The 25,951-nt window shown below is 39.1% G+C and overlaps 3 protein-coding genes across 7 annotated transcripts in view; 1 reads left to right on the forward strand and 2 right to left on the reverse strand.

The window, feature by feature from the left end:
• Positions 1–62: 62 nt before the first annotated feature.
• On the reverse strand, positions 63–8,729 carry LOC136843354 (uncharacterized). Of its 2 annotated transcripts, none has more exons than XM_067111659.1 (3): positions 8,489–8,729; positions 4,112–4,222; positions 63–1,531 (listed from the first exon to the last, which is right to left on the reverse strand). In XM_067111659.1, exons 2-3 carry the CDS (start codon positions 4,214–4,216, stop codon positions 1,268–1,270), a joined length of 369 nt encoding a protein of 122 aa, XP_066967760.1. In that variant the 5' UTR covers positions 4,217–4,222; positions 8,489–8,729; the 3' UTR covers positions 63–1,267. The 2 variants fall into 2 exon arrangements, with proteins under 2 accessions (XP_066967760.1, XP_066967761.1); XM_067111660.1 differs by having other exon boundaries at positions 8,410–8,589.
• On the reverse strand, positions 640–1,098 carry LOC136843520 (general transcription factor 3C polypeptide 6). The gene has a single exon (XM_067112055.1). The coding sequence runs from the start codon at positions 1,096–1,098 to the stop codon at positions 640–642; it is 459 nt and encodes a 152-aa protein (XP_066968156.1).
• A 7,654-nt stretch (positions 8,730–16,383) lies between the features above and the next one.
• LOC136843356 (pre-mRNA cleavage complex 2 protein Pcf11-like) overlaps positions 16,384–25,951 on the forward strand; it is a 67,562-nt gene continuing 57,994 nt past the window's right edge. The window contains exon 1 of one of the 4 annotated variants that reach the window (XM_067111664.1): positions 16,384–16,696. In XM_067111664.1, the coding sequence (XP_066967765.1) occupies positions 16,535–16,696 (162 nt within the window). In that variant the 5' untranslated portion in view covers positions 16,384–16,534. The remainder of the gene's footprint in view (positions 16,697–25,951) is intronic. The other 3 variants (XM_067111661.1, XM_067111662.1, XM_067111663.1) reach the window with 3 other exon arrangements.

The following is a 25,951-nucleotide window of genomic DNA, read 5'->3' on the forward strand; positions in this document are numbered from 1 at the left end:
AAAAATCTCACTTGCCTTCTATGCTATTGCAAGATGACAGAAACATCAATTAAGAGGCCTAATATCTGAGAACCATTTTAATAAAATTACTTGTACAGTATTTACTATAATGATAATGAATGAATATAAATAAAGCACTTTTAATTTTGCATACCTTGAAAATTTAACACTTATCTATTGGAGTGCTTTATCTTGATGATGCAATGAGAGCAATAAAAATACCTATTGTTTAATAAGTCAATATACAGCAATTAAGAGGTTTTACCAATGAAGATAAACTTTCAACTGCAATATCTTACATCACCCTTGAATATATACTGTAATTGGTAATTAATCCATAACCAGACTTACTATTATGTATCTACATCATGCTTAAAACAAAAAAGCAAATGTGCTCAGCAATGAAAATTTTCATAAATGTACCCTGCTTATGATTTACAAAAGGCAGGCTAACAAAATTTCAGCAATATTACCTCTAATTGTAATTAAACATAACAGTTCCAGAACATACCCAGAGTGATTTTAATCTGGTAATCCTCCAAAATACATTATGAAAATCTTGCAATTTGAAATCCAACACAGAAAACCTTGCTAACAATTAAAATTATATAAATAACCCCTAACCACTTTCAACTAATGCTATTGAGTATTATGCTCTGATTGAGGATTGTTTTCAGTTTCTACATCGCTGGAAGTGCTGCTACCAGGAATTGCAGATGTTTCACTTTCACTGGTGCTAGGCATATTGCTGTCTTCTCCGGAGGCCTTTTCAGACACAAACACACGCTTCATGTTTAGTTTCTTGTTAGTTTTACATACATATTTCAACATGCGTGCTGGCTTCTTGCAAAACACTGGGTCACACTTCTTTACCTTTTTATCATCTTCTTCAAAGAAGATATTTGTTCCCATTGCATGTTCATACCCTCCAGTGAAGACAAAGTTCTCAACTTGTAAAATAGGGTTTTCAGAGTCAATAGCTAGAATTTTAAACTTGTTGAAAGAATCTTGTGCAAAAATTTCTGAGTCAATGACACCATGTAACTCTACAGCAATGAGGGTTTCTTCCTCCTCATATTCACTATCTGAGTCTGCCATGATGTTTACAAAACTCCGGCCTATATAGCAATAAATTTTCAAAATATTTTAAAGATAAATATTATACCTTTATCTAATACTTTTCAGAATCCTTAAAAATCAAAATACTGATTTTCTTCAAAAGACAAGCACAATGGTCCTACACTATTATCACCATACTAGAAAATATTCAGTGCTCCCCCACATTTGGCATGTCTATAATTCCTAAATTAGCCTCTTCATTGGCATCAGTGTCCATAGCTTCCTCATCTCGTCCACTGAGAGCCTGAATTTTTTGCTTCAGCTGTTCCAACTCTTGGGACTTGGCAGAACAGTAGTTCAAATACACAATTTTTAATCCCATTATAACTGCCAATTTTTGTCTCAAATTATACCTTGCAGAATGTTTTTTATGTCTAATTGCAGTTTTGAATTGCACTTCTAGATCTTGCACCTGAAATGAGAGAATTTATTGTAAAATAAAAGGAAATGTTGCCAAATTAACTTTATTCATTCAACTTACCAGTATATTTACGGTTTTGTCATTAGTAAGAATGCTTTCCAAAACAAATGTTATCAAGGTACCATCACAAGCTGCAAATACTGATTCACACTTTATGAGCAAGTCATAAAAAAGTAAACCCTTTTTCACAAAAAAATTTTACTTATAATCCTCCTCCACAATCATCCACATTATCTTTTAACGAGCAAAGTAAATTTTTAATGCTGATATATAAAAATACTGAAGACTTTTTAAATTATTACAATTCCTGTAATACTTATTAATCAATGTACTGCACATTTCTAAATGTCTATGGGAAGAGTTTGAAAATTTCACTGTGCATATTAAACCACCATCTCTTCTGCACAGGCATTTTGACATCCTAACCAGATTACCAACTATTACAAAAAAATTTGACAAACATGATTCCTAAAAGTTAATAGTTACTGTAGTTTTTTTCTAATGTATGCATACATAAAACTCAATGCAGTAACAGCCGTACTTGGAACTTTCCCATCAACTTCCAAAATTTTTTTTTACATAATCTGTTATGCACACTTTCTGCCTGAATTCCCAACTAGTTTGAGTCTTGAACTGTGCCCTCATTCCATGATTTTCTGGGCATTCATACAGGTCTCCTTTCTGTTATTCCCTTACCTACAATATTCCTAAATCCCCCATCCCCTTTTCCAACACATCCAAGGCATCTCATTCTTTGCAATGCTAGTCTATATTTTTCCACTTCACACCACATACCTCTGCAATTTCAATTGTACATTGTAACTTGCTCTATTACTGAAAAGTGCCATATTCTTCAGAACTTCATTCTCAGCCATTTCCTTCCCTATGCAATTCACTTTCAATGGATCAAATTCTAATACTGTACTTCTCTTTACCCATGGCATACCTAATTTCTTAAAGGGGCTCTAGGTTCACTAACGTCCAATAAGGTACCTAGCTTGGATCATATCTAGTGTAATTCTTTATGGATGACTCATATGTTCTTTTATTCACCAGATTCATAATTCCTGCCTTTATCCTTCTCTTGGAAGTTTTCTCTAGTTAAGCCCATCTTAAAAATGGTGGCAAACCTTGTTAAAAAAAAACTAGTGTCTTATTCCTTTAACTTCTACTGTAACTAAAGTTATCAAAGCATAACTCCCCACTTCCCACAAAACCTTGAATATATATGGTCTCTTTCATTTACCCTGTACAAGGCAAGATCAACAAGGGTTTCTTATCTTAGTTATGTTCAATCATTTTTTCTATGAAACTTTCTCTACTTTTGCAGCAACACTGGACTGTAAAGCATAATTTGAGAGAGCAGTAAAAAATAGAGTAGCTGCAGCATGGGTGAAACATGACAGCTAAGTTACTTGTAAACAAAAACATCCAATTAGCAGAAAAGCATAGACTTTTGACTGGTACATAAGTCCTACACTCTATGCATTGGAAACAAGGACACTGACAATGAATATAGATTTTGAAAACATGTGATCATGGAATGTTAAGACTGCTAGTAATTAGGCTACTTAAGAAAAAATATTGCATAATATATACATCATTAGTCTAACATCAACACTCAGAAAAACTCAATTTCAGACGTGTGGTATCAGGAAGCTGGAAAAATACTGTATATTTCAAAGACTGAGATGTTTTGGCCTTATGATGAGATGGGATAATAGAACAGAATAGAATATAAAATTTAGGCCAAAAGATGAATGAACAGTTAGTCTAGAGAGCAGAAAATATGGAAGTAGCAGGACAAAGATCTGTAAGAAGGCCCAAGAAATCAAGCAAAAAAGGGATATAACTTAGACTGATAAGACTTTGGACAGAAAAAGCACAATACATGAGTGGAGAAAACTTTTTTCAAGTCTAAACCCATACAGGGAAAAGCGTACGTACAAAAAGATTATGATGAGTGAGGTAATCAAGGTACATTTCAATAATGAAAACCTAAATTTTTGGCACAATAAATGAAATACAAATTCAATGTAAATTTCTCTCAAAGCCATAACAACTGCAGAAAAACTCACTAAACTGAACTAAGAGTTGAGAAAGGTGAAAGAGGAGAAATGAAAAAAAGCTCAACATACAGATAGTTGTGCTACAAACTTATAAACTGATCTGGTGACACAAGTAAGACTCAGGAATCCTCTGATGGGGGAGGGGTATCTTACCAACCATTAATTACTTCTTAGTTTGTTTTAAACATACAGCATTCAGCACTACTGACTGCACCTACCAGGCATTAAGGCAATGTAAAATACTGCTATTGTTCAAGCTCTTCATAAACCTACTGGATTAGCTGTGTACAGTACAACTTTCAGCAACCTTGTACAGTACCTAAAATTTATTCAAGTTAGTACAGTACATTGCATTTGCACTAAAATGTCTAACTGATATGAAAAATAAACTATTTAATATAGTTACCATAAAATATCATAACAGTTGAACAATCTGAAAAGCAAATAGTGTACCTCAAGACCTGTTTTATACACACTTTTAATCACTGGCACATCCTCTTACCTGAGAGTATAAAGTACTAATGTGTCTATTTGCCAAGTTGAGCCTCAGACGAGTTTCTGCTTGCTGCCGCTTTATTGAAGCTAAATCTTCTGCCTCCTCAGACATGGTATCCTATATACAGCATAAAACAAGAATTCAATAGTCAACAGTGCAGTTTCAGTAAGAAAATGACAACTTGAAATAAAAATAGCTTGAGACCAATATTAATTCTGATTACTACTCTCATTTCCATTCAAACTAAAACTAGAATTTTTACAAATCATTAGATGCAAAAAAACCTCAATCACCCCGCAAATATCTTCAAACCAAAATCTAGGAGTCTACACTAATTTTTAATTTTTAATACCATACAAGACCCAATATCAGATCCAGCCCTCCCCAATCAGGTACGCAATGACTTCCTACATTAGGTCAGTTAGGTTGGGAGATCTAGCCTGCCCAATCTGGTAGGACCTAGCACCCAATTTTAGTTTAGGATGTACCCCAAAATTGCCCTTTACTTTATAATTTGTTTTGCAATTATTGCTGATTTACAAACATGAATCATATATTTTTCTGACTACTTATTTATACATCTTTGACAATTCCCACTGATACATTTCACTGGTACTTGGTTTTACCCCAAACAAAAACTATTTCCTTGCAAGGTTTGGGAGCCCCCACAATTGTTAAAGGGGTAGAACACAAATACCAGAGTGCACCAACAATAATGGAGAAAAAAGTATAAAATACAAGAAGGCAAAGCAGTAAAAAAAACACACACAGTTCAAGAATCAAGCAATAAAACAATTTATGAAAAAAGTAATATCAACTTGCAATATAATCAAAACATCCAATATTCCATCATCTTGGGGCATGCCAAAAACTTCAACTCAACATTTTTTTATATTGTTAGCTCAATAGCCTACCATAAGCTCAACATGGTATGATTGCACATACTCCTTCTCTCATTTGCTCTCCCATCATTCAAATTCAATGGATTCCATCACCATTCAGATAGAGACTATCATGTATCTGGCAGCAGATTGATTACAGTAAACAGAAACACAAAAATTCAAGAATTAACATACTGTGCAAGGGTACTAGAATTCACAACCACATAGACTTGCAGTAGAATGTAAAACTGGTTGACTGATTCATGGAATTTTGGCTGTAAAGCAAAGTGCTGGGACACTTTCGGCCATCCAGAAAATAAGGAGTTGAGGTACAAGACTCTAAAGGTGGACCTGGGAAAATTCCACAGTTGCGAAAAGAAGTAATAACTGCAGAGACTAGACACCAAGACTGAAGAGAGGAAGCAAGAAAGGGGATAAAGTTAAGGGCTGAAAATTAGATTCAGCAAACAACCATTAGTAATGCCTACAGTGCACCACGAGAGGTCCAATGACAGCACCAACTTCCCACAAGTAATGTAAAACTGTTACTTAACATATGCAAGCATTAAATGCTACCTGATAACATCCAAAGTTCCCAAATACGCTACATAGGCCTATATCCTACCTACACTAGTATAGCCTGAGATCTGGTGTACCAGATATGGTTTTACTTTAAACTATTATTGCATTTTGGACTTTAAAATATAATTTTCCTATGTTCTGATAGATTTTGAACATTCCTGACATTAATTTTCAAGATAGTGGGCCCCTCCCTTATATCCTGCAATAAGGGGGGCCACAGTGAGAAAGCCAGGTTTTTGGTTGGGGGAAAATACAAAACGAGTTAAATGCAAGGACCCTAATCCCAATGATAGTTCATACAGATTAAGGTAAGTTTATGGAATGTTTTCAAACTAATATCAAGCACTCAGATAAGAAATTGTTATGGTAAAACTGAAGAATACTACCACACCTCTCTGGTTCAGTAATTACCAATTTATATGTGCAATACTGTATGGGCACCATGTTTAGTACCAGCCCCTTGGAGATGAACGTAAAAACATATACAAATTACATCATAAACATAAAAAGAAGACACTCATAATTAAAAACAAAAAAAGGCAGAAAATATTCCAGTCGGTGACTGACGAGCAGGCTGTGGTTGTATTCTTTAGGTTTTACCCTGGCACCATACATTAGGTTAAGTTAGGTTAGGTATGGTTGGATGGGTCATTTGCTACAGGAATGAATGTCAAAATTATTCAAAGCATCCATTAAAACATAAGAAAATTTTAGGTAAAACTACAGGGTAGCTCTGCACAGACTATTACCTTGGAAATTGATTTTTCCTATACTTTTAGTGTTGCTGATGAAGGAGGTGGTGGTGTTTATTGTCGGTGAATTATTGACATATCTACCCAGCATGGTTGGACACCCTTTCGGAAAGCAGGATTTTGGGTCTGGGAGAAATACCTGCTATGTTGATGTTGTGGAATGGTTCTGAACATGCTCAAGTCATTAGGGAGCCATATGTTCAAGAAAGGATTGGCTAAGGAAACCTATTATAAAAGGAACTTGGTAATTCTAAGTATTAGCTCCGTGCCTGTTTTTACCTTTTCAACTGGTTTTTTCTACACTTTTAAGGCTTCTGATACTGGCAGTGGGTTTCTTTGTTGTCAGCCAAATGGAATATCCCTTCGCTGTGTTTAGTACTGGCCCGGGGGGGGGTTACCCATACATTAACAAGTTATTGCACTTGCCGGATGGGATATGAACCGTTCAAAACAGACGTACCTGTGCATTGTCTTGTGAAGATTGCGTATGGAAACCCCTTGTTGGATGGACTTCAGGTTAATTACATTCGTCCGACAAAAACTGAAGGTAAATCCATAATTAGCAACCAAAAAACTGTAGAAAAAGTCAAGTTAGAAGGTAGTCACCGCCACGGAGCTACTACTTATTTCTACCAGGAACTATACTAACTTAACGCACCCTAACCTAACCTAGCAGGCTGTGTAACTTAGCTGGGGGCTCTGCTCCCCAGACCCCCCCCGGTGAAGGAAACTCCACTTTTTACCAAAAGCTTCCCTGTAACACTGCACGTGCGATAGCAGGTAATTCTCTATATTAGCTCCGTGCCTGTTTTTACCTTTTCAACTGGTTTTTTCTACACTTTTAGGGGTTCTGATACTGGCGGTGCATCTGTTTGTTGTCAGCCAAATGGAATGACCCTTTGCCGTGTTTAGTACTGGCCTGGGGAGGGTTGGGTACCCATATGTTAACAAGTTATTGCACTTGCCGGACGGGATATGAACCGTTTGAAACAGACGTAGCCGTGCTCTGTCTTGTGAAGATCGCGTATGGAAACCCCTTGTTGGATGGACTTCAGGGGTTAATTACAGGTTAATTACACTCGAGCGCCAAAAATTAAAGGTAAATTCATAGTTAGCAACCAAAAAGCTGTAGAAAAAATTAAGTTAGAAGGCAGTCGCCGCTGCGGAGCTACTATATAATTTAGTTCTACCCGATAGCATTCCAGGACACCCAGCCAGCATGCAAAAACATATCAGTTCTGATATTAATTATCCTACAGGTTAATTACAGTCGACCGACAAAAAAATAAGGTAATTCTAAGCCGGCTGTCCGCGGTGAGCTAGACTGTGGCAATTGGCGTTTTTCTTTGTTATTTTACTTCCTTTACAAGAATTTAAAGTAATATTTTGTCGGCCGGTTGTAATTAAACTGTGATTGACCTTTGAAGTCTACACGACTTGAATTACCTAACGTAGGGTAGGTCTAAGCCGGCATTCCGCGGCAAGCCCGCCCCCCCCACCTCCATAGCTAATACGGCAAAATTGTAACCAGTAAACACCTCTAGGGTACGTTATGTTGGTATTTTTAGGGGTGTTTACTGGTTACAATTTTGCCGTATTAGCTATGGAGGGGTGGGGGCTTGCCGCGGAATGCTGGCTTAGACCTACCCTGCGTTTTAGGCAATTCAAGTCGCGTAGTCTTCAAAGGTCAATGACAGCTTAGTTACAGCCGGCCGACAAAATATTACTTTAAATTCTTGTAAAGGAAGTAAAATAACATAGAAAAACGTCAATTGTCATAGTCTAGCTCACCGCGGACAGCCGGCTTAGAATTACCAAAAATAATGGTAAATTGTTCATAAGCAACCAAAATACTATGGGAAAAGTCAATTTCCAAGGTAATACCAATGCAGAGCAACCCCATAGTTCTACTAAATTTTATTTAAAAGTCCAAAATGCAATAATGGTTTAAAGTACAATTTTACCGCAAAAATGTATTAAAAATGGACGGGCTTTTAATTCCCTAACCAACGACACACAATGAAAGCATGAGTTAGCATAATTTGGCTCCGTTAACAAAGAATAAACTCCAATAATGGAAAATTCTCACATAACACTAGATCACTAAGTAGACTGAGCTGGCCCTTCTCCTTCTGCTGAAATTTGAAAACGTAAGATATTGCGCTTGCCTTTATTTCAGTCAGCCTAAACAGTATGCCACTTGTATTCTTCAGTCATTGGACTCCTCGCCTCTGTTTTCAGCCGTTTCCCCCTTTCAAGAGATAACAGCGTACATATACATCAAAGATCAAAACAAACTACCGTGAAAGAGTTTCCCTTTTCAAAAGGTTTCAATGCCATTACAAGAGATATATCCTACTTCGATAGCATTTGGAACGGTTAAAACCCTTTAGAAAGGTTAGCAAATTTGTTTCACAGAGCTGTTTCCTTCGACAATATTTTGGAAGATGACAATTAAGGGATAAAGTCACTTTAACTATTCGGGGCCTGATTGCTTTATGTTGATTATGCTAGCATCTCATGATATATTCGAAAAACATTCTTTAGAGGCAGAAAATATTCGTTAGAAAGGCTTAGAATATGATTTTGTAGAAAATGGCACCACAAGTGCTACGCGACATTACAAAGAAGCAATTATACCCTTTTTGCAGTTGAAGTTCTAAGAGCAATTATCATTATTGTAATTTCTTTTTTTATTTTCGGAAATATTCATTGAGTCCTTTCAGCACCCCATTTCGAACATCCATAGGGCCTCAGCTACAACATCTGATTTTCTTCCTTAGGCTGTCTTCCGTTATAACGTCATCACGACCAAAAAAATGGAAAATTAACTGTAGTTTTTCTTATACCTTGATTTGTTCATGTTCCACTGACGTCGTAAGTTCGTAGCGCTGATAAGTAACTTAATTTAAGACAACTATGCACCTCCCATATCATACAGATCTTGCTTAAAACTGAAAATATGCTCTTATGATCTTGAGAATGTAACCTAATTGAGAATGTAACATAACTGGGACTTCATGCCGTTGTAGTGTAAGTTATCTAGACCTAGGTAACGTAAAGTTATGAAGAGATTTGAGTGTAAGCATCGAGAATACTTACTTTAAAAATCCTGCAGCTTCCGACAGGATTTTACGTATACTGCTGAAACTTCTCACCTACTGAAGATTATTAGATCTAGTACTGACAACGGTTTTCAGTCATAAAATCATGACAATTTTGATATCAGATACGCACGATTTGAAAACCACTTTAAATCACTGTTTCTGAAGTAAGCCGCAGAATAGTAAAATTAGCAGCTAAGTTGATGTATGAAGCTGCTGCTGACCATTATCCTGTTATGGAAATTAAGGTCTTCTGGAACGTAATAGCTGGTCTGATACAAGTAATTTTATTTTCCTGGCAGATATGTGGTTTGATATGGCAAGGCGTGAAATAGAAAACGAAAATTTAGGGATGCATATGAGTTATATATTAATGATAGAATGGAATGTCGCGGAAAATGGCAGTTCTAGCAGAATCAATGAAAGTTTGAGTTTAAAAATCTGTAAGTCTTTGCCAGAATTGTATGAAATATTCAGGAACAAAAGTTAATACAGGTAAAGAAAACTGAGATGTGAGTTTAATCGAAATTTAATTTGTAGATTACAAAGAAACTGCATCACCCTATAATTTTTTTTTCACCGTCATATTGTATGGGATAATTCTTTGAGAACCGCGTTGATGAAATTTCAATAAGCTTAGAATAAAGAAAAATGAATTCTGGAGAAGCGGTAGAAAGGAAATGCTTAGTTTATTCCAGTGTGCATACTGCAAAACGATGTTCTTTACCAAATTCCGGGAACAAATGTAGAAACTGGAGACAATACAAGGGTTGGATTCAGTAGTAGGAAGGCTTGGAATTTAATCAAAATTACCAACGAATCTGTGGAAAAAGTTAGTTATGGAAAAATCACGCAAAACTTTTCATGGAGACAGAACTTTAAAGGAAGGTTAGTACTCGGTCAAAAATTTGACAGATAATATTGCTAACATTATTTAGGATGTATTATAGAATAAGAGAATTTTAAATCAAACTGCAATTCAAGTGAGAACAGAAAAAACAAAATAGTGAAAATTATTAAGTGACTCCTTGGAAACTTTTACCTCATACTTTTTTAATTAAGATTAACCACATTATTAATATCTTCTATTCTTAATAGAAGAGTAACTTTATAACACAAATAGATATAGTACATCAGAAAACAAATCGACGTCCTTCCATATTTTTTTTAATAATTCCTAAATTATGTATGATGCGCATCGTGAATATGTTAGTACATTTGCATATACACACGGGCGTTGTTGTTGTCGGCATAAGATGGGTCTATCTTTTCAATATATTTTAAGAAAATTCATCCGTACACTTTCTTTTCGTATTTATTTCTTTTCAAGTCGCGAATATCATGTATGTCACACACGGAATAGAAAACAGGGAAGAGCAATAGAAAACAAGAAACGATAAACAGTGCAGGTGTGGCGAACCCAGAGTAACGCCAAAGATAATTAGAAAATTGCTCTCTAATTTTATTTCAAATCCTTCGAAAAAACAAAGGCTGGCGACAATTGTGGTGATTCCGTGACAGAAATTGGTTTTATAAATATCTCTCTCTCTCTCTCTCTCTCTCTCTCTCTCTCTCTCTCTCTCTCTCTCATCAACTTGGGGCTTGAGACAACTATGATAGTTCACGTATACTGAATACGATACGAGTGTAGAGATTTTCTAGAAGGGGCAATTAAAATTTCTATGTAAATTTAGAAACAAAAATGAAAAGATGAAACATGTGATTTCAGGAAGCCTCCTTAGAAAAAGAAAAAAGCCTGAAAAATTTCCTCCCTTTCAAAATAAAGTAGGCGCAGTAATAAAGTACATTAATACAGTTTTTATCAGGAGTTAAGTATACCTTAGTTTAACCAGACCACTGAGCTGATTAACAGCTCTCCTAGGGCTGGCCCGAAGGATTAGATTTATTTTACGTGGCTAAGAACCAGTTGGTTACCTAGCAACGGGACCTACAGCTTTTTGTGGAATCCGAACCACATTATAACGAGAAATGAATTTCTATCACCAGAAATAAATTTCTCTAATTCTTCATTGGCTGGTCGGAGAATCGAAAGTTTTTATCAGAGTCAGCAGCAACAATGGACTGGATATATTGATTTCATTCCTTTCCAGATTCTGAGAACTTCCGTAAAAACAACGAATTGTCGCAGAATATTGTTGTATTTCGTCAAGTCCGGACTTCGTTTCAGCAACCCTCACTGGAACAATGGAAGGAATCAGTTTTTAGATTCAAATGGCCTTAATCCAGTATCAGCACTTGCTTAATTAAAGCCTGCCAACAAAACTAATGGAATATGCTCGTATTCTCTCCGACCTGGTTAATAGCAAGCCCTATAGAGATAGTATTTCTATAGACCTTGGTTAATAGGCTAAAATTTTTATTTCATGGCGGTAAAACTATAAGGGGGTGAGTCAGGGCCACCGAGAGATTATGTTTAACACACAGAAATGGTATTAACAGTGGATTTATCTTTATGGCTGAAGAATAATCTCCTCTTCTCGACGGGAGGACGATAATAAGCAGCCGCGGTTTTGGACAATATCCTGTATGTTTATTTCCTTACAGATTGTACTTCTAGGAGCAAGAACCCGTGCTGGTTCGCTGGCTTGCTCTGCTAACAGCAATATCTAACTCTTACAAGCGAAGGAAGTTAATTATAAACTATATTTTTTATTACTTAAGGACAACTCCATAATATCTTTGACAAAGATGTTTAACAAATGTTTTTAGAACGTCAGAAATGTTTGCAGAATTCATATTATTAGAATCTTGAATAAGTTTTATATATCAGTTACCAAGAAGTATAGTAATAATTAACCAGTCTTCTTTTTCCAAGTGGTCATTTTTATTTGGGCTTTAACAAAACATGCCGAAGAATTTTATACTTAGGAAAAATCATAAACAATCGTTTGGATTATATTTTCATAATCATGAGCCATAACACATATACAAGCATAAATATAGCCTACTCGATTCAAGTGATTTGGGGAGGAGTTAAATAAATTGACGTAAGTTTTGGAATAAACGGAACGAAATAGAGTATCTGGGAGTGCCTACAAATTAGGAGTGGAAATTCAGCAAATACTGTACAGGTGTGGGGCCGAGAGATTGGTGCAGGTGGACATCATGCACACACACACACACACACACACGTAAAAAAACACACACATATAAATCACGTGCTTTTCGTGAAAATGCTTGTTACGGAGAACGCATTATTTGACAAAAGCATGTGAACAATCAAACATCTGTGTATGCGTAGTATTCTGCAGAGAGAGAGAGAGAGAGAGAGTAGTCTTACACCATGGTAAGCTTTCTTGAACATTTTGTATTTGCTCTCACTCAGTGTTTTTCTAGAATAAGCCTGGGACGTAGAGCAATTTCCCAATTGCGTTGCACTAAAAGCTAACAAAATCGCCGCAGTTCAGACGGTAATTTACCAAAATCCACGAGAGAGAGAGAGAGAGAGAGTTAATGGACAAGTATTAAAGGTTACACTTATTATTCACGTGCCGTGAAAATTGCTCTAAAGGTTATTTTACATTTTATGGCGGTTCCATCTTGCTCGTCTGTTTCTAGTTACTAAAAGGTGATGTATATTATCTGAACAGGGAGCAAACAATTATATCTCTTTATATTCTACTTCTGTTCCTTCATTTTGGTTCTCTCAAATACATTTCTTGAATTTTGCATCTGCCAAAGAAAAAGTTATATGCTATGGGATGAAAAACAAAATGTTTACTACTGTTACCTGGAGAAGACTGAAAATGGGTTGAAATGTTTTTTAAGGACACACACACACACACATACAAACACGTACGCACTCACACACACACACATATATATGGGTGTGTATTTATATTATATATAATTACATATATAGGCTACATGTATATATGTGTATATACATACACACGCACACACACACACACATATATATATATATATATATATATATATATATATATATATATATATATATATATATATATATATATATATATAGAGAGAGAGAGAGAGAGAGAGAGAGAGAGAGAGAGCTACTGCTATATTAATTCTTTATCTCCCGAATCAAGGGTGAATTTCTATAGTATCATACATTTCGTATAACTACTCAAAGGACACATTCATCAGTGTAGTGGTCCAGTAGAAGCCCAACAATACTCATCTCTGTTATGCATACTCTCTCCCAATTCCTGGATGTTAAAGCTATTCCAGTGTAACTGATCCTCCGCGCCGGCTATAACTTCTCCATTCTTTTCACGTGATCAGACCACCTCAAGATATTTTGGTCATCTTTTCACGATTCCTAACCTTCCTTATATTGTAAATTTCTCATTCTTTCAACCCTTCTTACTTCACACTTACTATATAAACAATGCACATATTTTCAAATACTTTCCTCTTCTATACACTTTCAGTATCTTACACCAGCATGTAAGATTCTCTTCCCTATGACCATTTGACAATCCATCATCTGCAAACACTCCTGTCATGGTAACTTTTCTTATCACGAAACCATACACTTACATTTCATGTCTTCCCTTGGCTTTTCTCTACAGTTCATCTATACCATAACGAAATGTTATAGATGAATAACGCATAAATACTTGTAAACACAAACACGCGCACACTCGTTTGTATCAGACCTACTTCATGCCCGTCACCTCTTTACTCGTATTTCACCCATTCCTAAACAATCTTCGCTTTCACCATGATATAGCCTGACCATTTTCAATATGTCGCCGGCTAATAAGCGTGTCCTTACTGTCCTTCACATTGTATTTCTGTTGATATGAATCTGTTCTCCCACTTTAATTCAAATTTACTTAACTGTACATTCATAATAAACAGTAGCTCAAAAAACACTTTGACCCAATCTGTTTTCTGTCTTATTTTCTCAATCAAAACCTTATCATGCAGCCTTCTAGGCATAGGCATACTAGGTAATACATACAAACAGACTCACAGACACACACACATAGTATACATGTATAAATATACATACATGCATATATGTGTGTGTTTGTATACACACACACACACACACACACACATATATGTATATATATATATATATATATATATATATATATATATATATATATATATATTTATATTTGATTAGTAAGATTAAAAAGGTGCCAGAAGGTTTGATATAGAAGAGCACAAGTGGCTCTCGTAGTGAAGAAAGCGTGTCGATTAATCTTGCCCTGTGAAATGCACGTGTGGTAAGCTTGAACGTAAAAGAAATTATACAAGTGACGTGAATGACGCAAAGGAAGACTGCGAAAGAATCACCAGAGATGAGATGTGGAATGCAGAGGATGTATGGTGTAATGTAGGCTACTGTGTACATGGCATTTCATTAAGAGTGACTGAAAAGATTTTATGAGGCTGAATTTTGGGTAAAATATGTAAATGGTTAAATATCTGTGGCGAGTGTGAGTTATGTCCTTCTGGCTGTATAATGTTTATTCAGACGAAGTCCTGGGAGAAGATACGGAAAGGGTCGAAGATGCAGGTACGACTTTGGGAGAAGGCACGAGCTTCTGAACGGTAAATTGAATGGCTTAAATTTATGGAGGGCGAAATATTGAATGGAAGTAGCTAGAAGCAGGCATGGGTCGCTGAAAAGGTTGAAAAGTGTTGTAAGATAAGACATCAAGAACAATGTATTTTATTTGACTTATAAAAGAATTTAGGATTACTTGTTATAGATGACCATAGAATGAGACAAGAGGATTAACAAAGAGTAAGTGGTGCTAGGGAAGTAGAGGAATGTCTACCCAAGTTTTCATGGACCTGGAGTGAGAATGGCAGGAGAAAAGTTGCCTTTATGGCATGTACACTACAAGATAAAGATACCTACAATGACGAAAACTGTAGGTAATCAAAGCGAAAACAAATAAGTTTTGTAGGGGTTACTTTGTCTTTTAAAGCATATAACATAAATGATTCGAAACCAAGTGTGATTCGAAAGCTTCAGTGTGGGGAAAAAAGAAAAGGGGGTCTCAGAAAAGCGGTAATGCCACGGGATAAATGAACAGACTCTAATATCCAGAAAGACAGAGTGCACTCTTTGCAAAGGTAAATGATAAAAATCATTAGAGGAAGTCAACAGGATGCTATTTGGGTCTTTGTGTAAAAAATTGTTCTAGACTATGGAAATTTTTTGTATTTTTTTTCCCAGGGCCCCACTTCGCCGAAGGCGCTCTGCGAGAAAGGCAAACTTACTCATCATATACACAGTACTGCAGAGGCATTCTGATATTATATACAGTATATTCCATATTAATTGTCAAATCTACGCTGTCACAGCACAGTCTTTAATCTTTTCTGCAAAGATTTGATGTTATCAGTCCTGATATCAAGTGGGAGCTTACTGTGCAGTCTTAGTTCGTCAGATTTAGGGGCACTGAAACCAGCATTCCAACTGCAGCTTGGCTCAGATAACTTGAGACTATATGAAGCTATTCTTGTGTTAACTCTATCCGTTGGACGTATTATACGCAAAAAGTCATTCGAGTATTTTGGATACCCAGTGTAGATAGCTTGATGAACCATTACATTGAACCTGTCTCTGATTGTACAGTGAAAGACTGAAATTGCAGTGACTTTCGTCTTTCCCTCGGTGACGATCTTCAATCTTAGAATTATCCTCTTTTCATTTTCATTATTTTTTTCATCCATAAGGTCAATCTTTCATTTTGCTGTTTTTTGGCGGCGATTCGTCCATAGGCAGGGTGTAGCCTATACGTTGTAAGGACGGCACCAGCTTACGTTTATTTTTCAGTAAATAACTTTAGGATTTTCGTTACAAAAATAATTCATGTTCATAATAAATTTGGCTGTTATGTTACGAAGCGTAATTTTGAAATAGTAGTGGGATATCCTTATTTGGGTGAACCGCCGTCTCTTATAGACAAAACTAGGAAGAAGAGCAGGTAAAGTGGGCTCACATACTGTGTGGTGCAATAACTTCTATCATAACCGACCGACCCAATACAGTCTGGCAAGCGCTTCTGTTGAGAGTGAACGTATGTTGACGTTGTTGGAGTGTGTGAACTCTTTTGCTGTGTCAGTCCATGAAGTAGCACCGTAATCAAGATGACTTCCCAAGAGGTAGCCGACGAATACCGTTCGTCGTTGAGCGACCTGACACTAAATTCGAAGCCTCTAATCACGATGTTGACAATGTTAGCTGAGGAGAATCTGACGCACGCATCGGTTATTGTCAGAGTTATCGAAGAGCAAATTCAGACTTCGAATGTAAGTGTGGCCTAAACCCGTATTGTTGTTTATATATTACTTAATAAGATAATGGTTTAAGGTCAGTGTTGCGCACGGGAGGCCCTTTGAGTGTGCCATGTCAGAGGGATGGATAGTGGCGCCGTGGCTTGCCTGGAAATTCCCAGATTGCTGTAGCCTGTGTAGTCTAACAAACCTTGTCTCAGTTTTCTTCTGAAGATGGAAAGAGAAACCCACTAGATTCCTGTGTATAACTAGTTTGCTTGTACAAATTTACATTTTACTTGAATCTCGAGTGCTTTCAGGTCCTAATTGTGACCCTTTTTCAAGAGATGTGAAGGTGGTCAGGAATCTTGTGGGTTTCTCTTTTCAAGCCTTGTCATGTCCACCAGAATAGATTTACGAAAAGTAGCCCAGACTTGCCATAGCTTAAGCTGTAGGATTACCTTAATATAACAGGCCAACGCTCCGATGGGGAGATCATTGGAAGAATGATGCTCAGGATACGCCTACCGCCATGCAAAATGTATGGTATGTAATTCCAAACAGTTGTTTCCAAACAATTAGCCAATTGGCCAATGAATATTCGAGACTGATCCAGGCGAGGCTACGGAAATTAAGCCTGGCCCCGTCGTACTCTAAACTAGTTTAAAATGAATAGGTGAAGGCTGTGCTTGTTATGCCTACAGCGTACACCTAGGCCCAAGTCTGTCTGTAGGTTAGTTTGGGCACTGTGTCCCAAATCCTAGCCTAGCTTTTAGCAGGTTTACCTTGGAAGTTGACGCATCCCATAGCATTTTGGTTGCTTATTAACAATTTCCTGTTATTATTTGGCAGTTAACTGTAATTAACCTGTAATTAGTATTAGAACTGATATGTTTTTGTATGCTGGTCATCTTGGAATGCTATCACGCATGCACAGTGTTATAGGGAAGGTTTGGTAAAAAGTGGAGTTTCCTTCTCCGGGGGTTGTGGGGTGCTCCTTCCCCGACTAAGTAACACGGCCTGCTAGGTTAGCTTAGGTTGGGGTATGTTAGGTTAGTAAAGTTCCTTTTATAATAATTTGGGTTGACTGCAGATCAGCTAGTATTAGCTATCTCAGAAATGCCAAAAATATCTGAAATCTATAGAAAGGGGGCCAAACCCCCACCCATGCAAAGTCAGGACACATTGCTTCTAGTTAGGTTGGATATTAAGTTTTTGGCAAATTTTAGTAAAAATCATACTTTTCTGATTCCATAGAATGTCATGTTCACATCTTGGCTCTATTGGTCTCATCGGTATTCATCAATTGTTCCAATTGTTTTTAACCCCAAATTTTGTATATGACTCAAGAAAATGTGGAATACAGCATATCAGTAACAGTTATAGCCTACAGCTAGCAAATTCATTACTCAACAGACACATGAATCATACACCAAGTTTGTTCAGTTGCTGTGGTATTCGATTTTTATGATTAGGCTACTGTTGATGCTAACCAATTGTGTTAGCTCCTATCCCCCTGTCTATAAATTATGTGAGACCATAACCAGAAACCGTGGTTTTTTGGTTGGTACAATAAAAAAATGAAAATATTTCACCTATAGACATGTAAAAATGGCAGAATGAATAGAGGTGGGGAAATGTAGAAATGGGTAATGTTATTGGCAAGAAAAAAAAAATGTTTTATGAGCATCTCTAGGAGTAGGCCAAGGGCTTTGTCAGCTCATATATGGCTTAATCTACAAAAAAGAAAAAGAAACATCATGATAATTACTGCTGAGCATCCCACCCTAATGATGCTAGTTCTTACCTTGGGGTGGCGTGCTTGACCCCTGTAATCTTAGCTAAAAATTTATGCTGGGGTATTAATAGGGTTAGATTTTAAGACTGAGTTTGATAGGTTGATGGCTATTGAGTTTGATAGGTTGATGGCTATTGTTTGTCAGTAGGAGAGTGTATCATCCTTCCATTGGACTTTGTGGGTGTAGGTATATTTTGGCTTTTTTTGGAGAAACTGTTGTAATGATTCATGCTGTTTGTGCCTTGAAAGAAAAAAGACTTTAAAATCAGAGAAAAGCCACATGTAAGTCATTTTGCCTTCTCAGATTCTTTTACTGAACAATCACAAGTTCACTAATTTAGGCTATTTGAGGTCTAAAAACTCACTGCTATTAGCATGTTGGCCATTTTATGCCATTTGCAGTGAACAGCATGCTGCTTGAAACAGGGTCTGTGATGGCACTGGATTTCAGTATATGAAAACAGGGAGAAATTTCATTTGGGACTTTAACCCTTAGGAGCTGTTAAGTTTAAAGTGGCAAAACCATTACATAACTGTTGTATATTGCAATACACTCCCTGAACACCTGAATTAGCCCTAAATCCCACTAGCCCGAACAACCTCAATTACCAATCCCCCTGTTGGGAATTTTAACAGCTAGCGTTACCAACGCTGCAGGTAAAATCTCATCACTGAGCTACCACAAGAAATGGTTGATAACACTGACGCATGTGTGTGCCGACACGCCCCATTTTCGTCAATTGCTTTCTGTTCGCGCTGCTGAACGGTTGTTCCCTTCAGCAGGGCGAAATTTAATCCTATTGCTCAACTCCTCTTTGGTATTTGAGATTTCTGGACTGGATTTACAGACCTTTCTCCTGAATTACAACCTTCTGCTTGGATTTACTGACTCTTCCCCTGGATTAATGACCTTATGCTTGGATTTCTCAGCCTTTCTGGATATTTTGTCGAGGAACATCTTTGGATTTGAGTTCACCAGTTCTTGAAACTTGATTGATCATTATGGACAAGTCTTCCTCCTCTCCTGCCACTACTGCGCCTTCAACCTCGACTTCGCCTGCCCCTATGACTGTGGATGCTAGCGCCCATCGCTTCTGCTCGTCTTGCAAGAAACGGATGAGTACTTTGAGACATGATAGACACTCCATTTGTCAGGCATGTAGCAAGATTTAATGCAATGTACAAACACATTGCAATGAATGCTCAGATTGGACATTAGAACAGTTGGAAGATTACATTCACCATCGCAAGTCGATGGCTAGCAAAGGCGGCAAACAACTGTCGGATTCTTCATTGCCTCAAGGACCTCAGGCTTCTGCTTCAGATTTAGAGAGCTCAGAGATAGTTAAACAGTTAGAAGATAGGATTACGAGTAGCATGACAAATTTAGTAGCTAGTCTTTTCCAACAATTTTCTAGCAAGGATAGTAGTAGTGTTAGGATGTCTAATATTGCTTCTTTTTCAGCTCCCCTGTCTGTTCCAGAACCAGCCCTAACGGGTGCTGAGGGTAATGGAGAACCAAAAGCCTCCGAGTAGTTAGGTTTTGCTGGCCCCCTCGGCGCGGAGCAGACGGTGAAGGACCCTCCCCCAACCCCTTGTAGTGTTGTTGAAAAATTCAATGTTGAAAACATTAGTCAGGATCAGGAGCTAGGTATGACTAAGACAGATAGGTCGGGTTTAGGTAGTGAGGAGAAGGCATCAGGTGTGCAGAGTCGTTCTCCTGTTGGGGTTTCGGTTTCTAGTGGAATTTGTGCTCCGGCAAAATTTTCGCCTTCATCACTTCTGTTTTGATCTGGCGCAAGGTCGCCTCCATCTAGTAAAGCGGATTCGGGTCTGCCGCTTTCGGCTTCTAAGAGTGGTTTGCATGATCAGTCTGGGGATGTGACAGAATATAATGCAGATTTGGTGGGTCTGTCTAAAGGATATAGACTTTTGGTGAGAGGTTGTTTGTTGAACAGGTTTTCTAACATTAGAGAATATGTGACTCAGGAGTGTCCGGAATTTATGTCGGACATGCTTCAGGATTATCAGGGAGGGGTGGATTCGGTCTGCCTTCTGTCCCTTCGTTCTAGGGATTCTGCTTTTTCCTCTGGATTATCTGTAGCTTCACCTTCCTTGTCCACATTCTCTGTTGCCCCCCTTTCAGTCTCATCTTCGGCTCCTTCTTCTTTTTCTTCTGCCCTTCCTGCGGTTTCCGCATGTTTTTTCCCCCCTCTTTCTACGAACCCCGACATCCCCTCTTCTCAGGTAACTTTTCGTACGCCATTCCTCTGTCTTCCCCCTTCCCTTCCGCAGTCTAGCCTTCTTCGGTGGGAGGATCTTCCGGTCAAGTGAGAACTCAGCTTCGGCAAAATTTGGCCTCAGGTGCTTCAGGGATGCACAACCCCTTGCTTGCTCTTCAAGCATCAGGTATTCTGGGTATTTCCCAGAGTTTGCCAGTCGCTTCTAGTTCGGGTTTGCGATCCGCAGCTTTGACTGGGCTTGTGGTACTATTGCCGATCAGTCTGAGGTTTTCATCACCCACTTTTTCTGCTGCAAAAGCTTCGTTGGTAACTCCTACCTCTTTCAGTCTCCCTTCTTCTTCTTCATCGTCTTCCGTCCCTCCGCAGGCGTTTTCACTTACACATCCTCGTGCAGGGTTTAGTCGCTCGGGTTCATCTACTCTCACTTGGCTCCCATTTGGTAGCAATGTGGAAGTGGTACCGGGTCTCTCGGCTCCATCCTCTCTACCTTCCCGTGGAATCAACGATTCGGATCCAGTTCCTGGTACCGGGTTAGGTTTAGGTATGCAGCATTCTGGATTTGGCTGTCTGTTTGTTGATCCTTCGTCCTGGGCGCTGTTCAGCTCCTCTTCCTTCGTCTGCCTTGGACCGTTTGAACATGGCCGAACTGGATTCTCATCAGGAGGTTCAGGAAATTCCGGAGGATTCGAAATGTCTTCTTTCCAGTGGTAAGGACTACAGACGTATGCTTGAGTACGTCACTTCCTTGTACCCTCAAGCAAGAGCTCCGGACCAACGGCATGTGTCAGATCAGTCTATTCGAGTCGTTCTATGCCACTAAGCCAACTCTTGTTCCATTTTTCTGCAGACTGGTCTGGTTTGATCGAGTTAGGCAGGCCTTGGAGGAGGCGGATGGTCATCTGGCTTCGCTTCGATGGGCCGGAGTTCAATTCCCCGGTCGGCTGATGAAGAGTTAGAGGAATTTATTGCTGGTGATAGAACTTCATTTCTCGCTATAATGTGGTTCGGATTCCACAATAAGCTGTAGGTCCCGTTGCTAAGTAACCAATTGGTTCTTAGCCACGTAAAATAAGTCTAATCCTTCGGGCCAGCCCTAGGAGAGCTGTTAATCAGCTCAGTGGTCTGGTAAAACTAAGGTATACTTTTTTTTTTCGCTTGTGACGTCTAATAGGCAGGACATATTTCTCTTCTTTCCCCTTGGAAGGCGATCTATCCAGTTCGTGGTAATCCCTCGACAGGTGCCAGGTTGCTACTCAATGAATCTGTTTAGGCAATCCTGTCTAGGTCTCCAGCATCGTCTTGTCTTGTAGGGATTTCCCTCAGGGAAGCGGCAGCTCTAGAAGACGTGTTACGTAATCAGACAGAGGCTCTTTCGCACTCTCTGTGGATGTTGTCAGGGTTAATGAGTTTATTAAAGAATGACGGATATATCCCTTCGGACCCGGGACTATTTGACAGTTTAATAACTTTGGTATCAATGGGTCTGGCTCATCAGGCTAATGCCTTGGCTTCATTGACGACTTTTGTGAGTAAAAAGAGGCGGGATTTCTATCTTAGTCATCTTCCCCCACATTATCCGGACATCCATAAGAGGGTTCTCCTTAGAGCTCCTTTAGCTTTAGCCAATTCCTTGTTCAAGGAGGAAGATGTGGCTAGTATGGTAAATTTTGTTGCCACCAATTCAGCCGTTGAATCACAGCAGGCTATGATAAGGGTAGCAGCCCAGGGTTCTCGTTCCCCTAAAGTTGTTCGCAAGTCTTCTCCTTCCAAGAGAACATCTTCGAAGTCTCCCCCTAGAACACCCAAGAGGGTGTGTTTTGCAAACAAGGCAGCATCGGTGTCTGCTTCTAGACCCTCGTCGTTGCGGGATTTTACCAAGTAGGAGATATGTCCCTCGTCCGTTCCGGTGGGAGGTTGTCTCGCTCCGTTTTGGCAAGTTTGGAAGGAGTGGGGGCCAGAGGATTGGGTGGTAGAGGTCCTGAGGTTGGGCTATCGAATTCCTTTCCATTCCCTTCCTCCTTTGTCCTCCTCCCCTGACAACCTTCCAAGTTATTCCCCGCCTTCCATCAGGGGGATGGCTCTAGCGAAGGAGATTCTGCCCCTGTTGGAGAAGGGGGCGTTGGAACCAGCCTCTCTCTCTCCAGGCTTCTACAGCAGTCTTCGTTGCAGCAAAAACCGGAGGTGCAGGGAGGCCCATTATAGACCTTTTGAGCCTCAACCGGTGGGTGGTGACGGTGAAGTTTCGTATGGAGACTGCACAGTCAGTGTTGCGGTCAGTCAGGAGGGGGGATTGTATGGTCTCGGTGGATCTAGAGGACGCGTACCTCCAGATTCCTGTTCATCAGGATTCTTGGAGGTACCTCAGGTTCGTGTCTTCCGCTGGCACCTTCCAGTTCAAAGTTCTCCCCTTCGGGCTGACCACATCACCACAGGTGTTTACGAGGGTCATGTCTCCTGTGTCGACAATTATGCATTGTCTGGGATACAGGATGTTGAGATATCTGGACAATTGGCTGATCCTTGCTTCCTCTCTAGAGGAGGTAGTAAGGGCGAGGGACTTCTTTTTAAAACTGTGCAGGGTACTAGGAATTCGACAAAACCTTGCCAAGAGCTGCCTAGCACCAGCTCAGTCCATGACTTATTTAGGGATGAGGATTCTCTCTCTTCCTTTGAAGGTTTTCCCAACCCATGAGAGGATACAAGCGGTCCTACAACAGGTAGAGGCGTTCCTGTCCAGCAGGGAACAGCCAGTATCAGCTTGGAGAAGCCTCTTAGGGGGAATCTCTTCTCTTTCTCTCTTAATTCCACTGTCTCGTCTCTGGATGTGCTCTCTTCAGGTATGTCACAGGAATCCCTGGGACTTCTGCAACGAGAAAGTCAACCCACAAACTTTACCAAGTCAGATGGACAATGTACAGAAGTTGGTGTTGTAAGGAAGGTCACTCCATCTCTAGACCTTCCATTGATAAGATAACTGAATTTCTGTTATTCCTTAGGAAAGTCAAGAGACTTTCGTATTCGGCTATTTCTGGCTACCGCTCAATGCTTAGCAGTACATTTAGCTTTCATCTCCCAGAGATTTCTACTAGCAAAATCATTCATGGTTTATTGCGTTCTTTGTCGGAAGTGCTTAATTTTCTGAGTTCCCCTGCCTTTGAGCCCATTGAAGCCCTAACTTTGAGACAGCTGACTAAGAAGGTGCTTTTTCTTACGGCCTTAGCTACAGCAAAAAGGTGGGGGGGGGAGCTTCAGGAGATTTCTAGGTTGGTCTCTTATGCAGGAAATGATATGCATTTGTCTTTTCTACCGGAATTTGTGGCGAAGACGGAGTCAGAAGTTAACCCTCTTCCTCGTTTTTTCAGAGTTCTTTCTCTGCAAGAGTTTGTTGCTGACGACCCAACGATGTATTTATGCCCAGTGCGAGCATTGAAAGTTTATTTGTCAAAGGTGGAAAAACTCTGTCCTCGTCCGCATACGCTTTTCGTCTCTCTGCGGAATCCTTCCCGTTCGCTGTCAAAGAACGCGATCAGTTACTTTCTGAGGGAGGTAATTTACCAAGTGTTTCCGGGGTCGTCTTCTTTTTCTCCGTCGTCTTCAAGCCCTGTCTTACCCCAAGCACACAGCATTCGAAGTATTGCCACTTCACCTTCCTTTCTAAGGAATTATTCAGTATCTTCTGTTCTGGAAGTGGCTACTTGGAAATCCGTCTCAGTATTTACTTCCTTTTATTTAAGAGATGTTCAGTTTGCCTCGTCGGAGGGGTATTCGCTTAGTCCATTTGTAGCGGATAACTCCATCATATAGGGTGACTTCATTTTAACTGAGGGAGTATTCTCTTAGTCCGTTATTGCGACTAACTCAATTATCTAGGGTGTATTCTGTTTAACCGAAGAGATATTCTTTTAGTCTGTTGGTTTGTAGGTTAACCAGACAGAAGAATTTTTTGTTAGGCAGCAGTGATAGCATAATTACAGGGAATTAGGTTAGTACTTTTTCTTTAGCTATCGTAGTCTCTGATAGTTTTCCCTACGAGAGTCCAAGGGGTTGCTCGAGTAGGTTAGGCTTCTCGTCAATGCCGAGATACTTTGTCGCCGGTCTGTCGTCTGACCCTTTCTCAACCCAGGCGGGTTACCTGGAGGGACAGCGGCTCTGCACACTGCTTCACTTCCCTCCATACATGAGAGGCTTTGAATAGCCACATGGGAGGTCGATGGACAGAGACAAGACTGACCTGACTGACGATCAAAGTACTCTCCAGTATGTCTTTCACCAAAAACATCAATCGTTATGGTGAGTGTAGAAATAAACAGATAGCCTATGCAGAACAGTTCGGTGAGCTACCATCTCTGAGGTTGGTAAAATGGGCATGCAATAGAATTGATCCCTCCTCCTCTAAATGTTGTTAATCGGGCTAATTCAGGTGTTCAGGGAGTGTATTGCAATATGAAGTTTTCATAATAAAACTAATATTGTAATACCTACCTCAACACCTGAATGATTCCCACCCTCCTTTCCCCACATCAATTTGACCTTGAATAAAGCAGTTGACGAAAATGGGGTGTGTCGGCACACACCTGTGTCAGTGTTACCAACCATTTGTTGTGGTAGCTCAGCGACAAGATTTTACCTGCAGAGTTGGTAATGCTGGCTGTTAAAATTCCCAATAGGGGGATTGGTAATCGAGGTTGTTCGGGCTAGTGGGATTAAGGGCTAATTCAGGTAGGTATTACAATATTAGTTTTATTATGAAAACTTCATATCATACATGAAGTGAAGAGATTTCTCATGTATGTACACCCAGGAAGTTTTCAAGAGCAAACTAAATGGGATGTAGAAAAGTTATGAATTTGTCCCTTGTTAGTTTGTTACTTTCTTGCTCTGTGATACAGTACAATGCTGTACTTTGTTATCCACATTCCACAAGGAGTAATTGACAAAATTATCATCACTCAATCATTGGTGGTATTTAAATTTATGCTGGCAAGGAATTAACATTATAGTAGCCTGTCAACATTGTGATTTCTTATTTTTATTGTATAGTAGCCTATCAACATTGTGGTTTCATATTTTTATTGCATCGTAGTTTATAAAACGCTGCAGAACATAACCAGTAGTGCAAAGTTGCCACTCAGAATCTTCAAAGCAACCGTTGAGAGCAGTGGAAGACATTAGATTGGCTTGTAATCGTTCCACTTGTCTGGGACTTGCTTTACCAATGAAAATATAAGGTTTACTGAGATGGGCCTAAAT

Source organism: Macrobrachium rosenbergii, chromosome 11, assembly GCF_040412425.1.
Source record: "Macrobrachium rosenbergii isolate ZJJX-2024 chromosome 11, ASM4041242v1, whole genome shotgun sequence".
Classification (NCBI taxonomy): Eukaryota; Metazoa; Arthropoda; class Malacostraca; order Decapoda; family Palaemonidae; genus Macrobrachium; species Macrobrachium rosenbergii.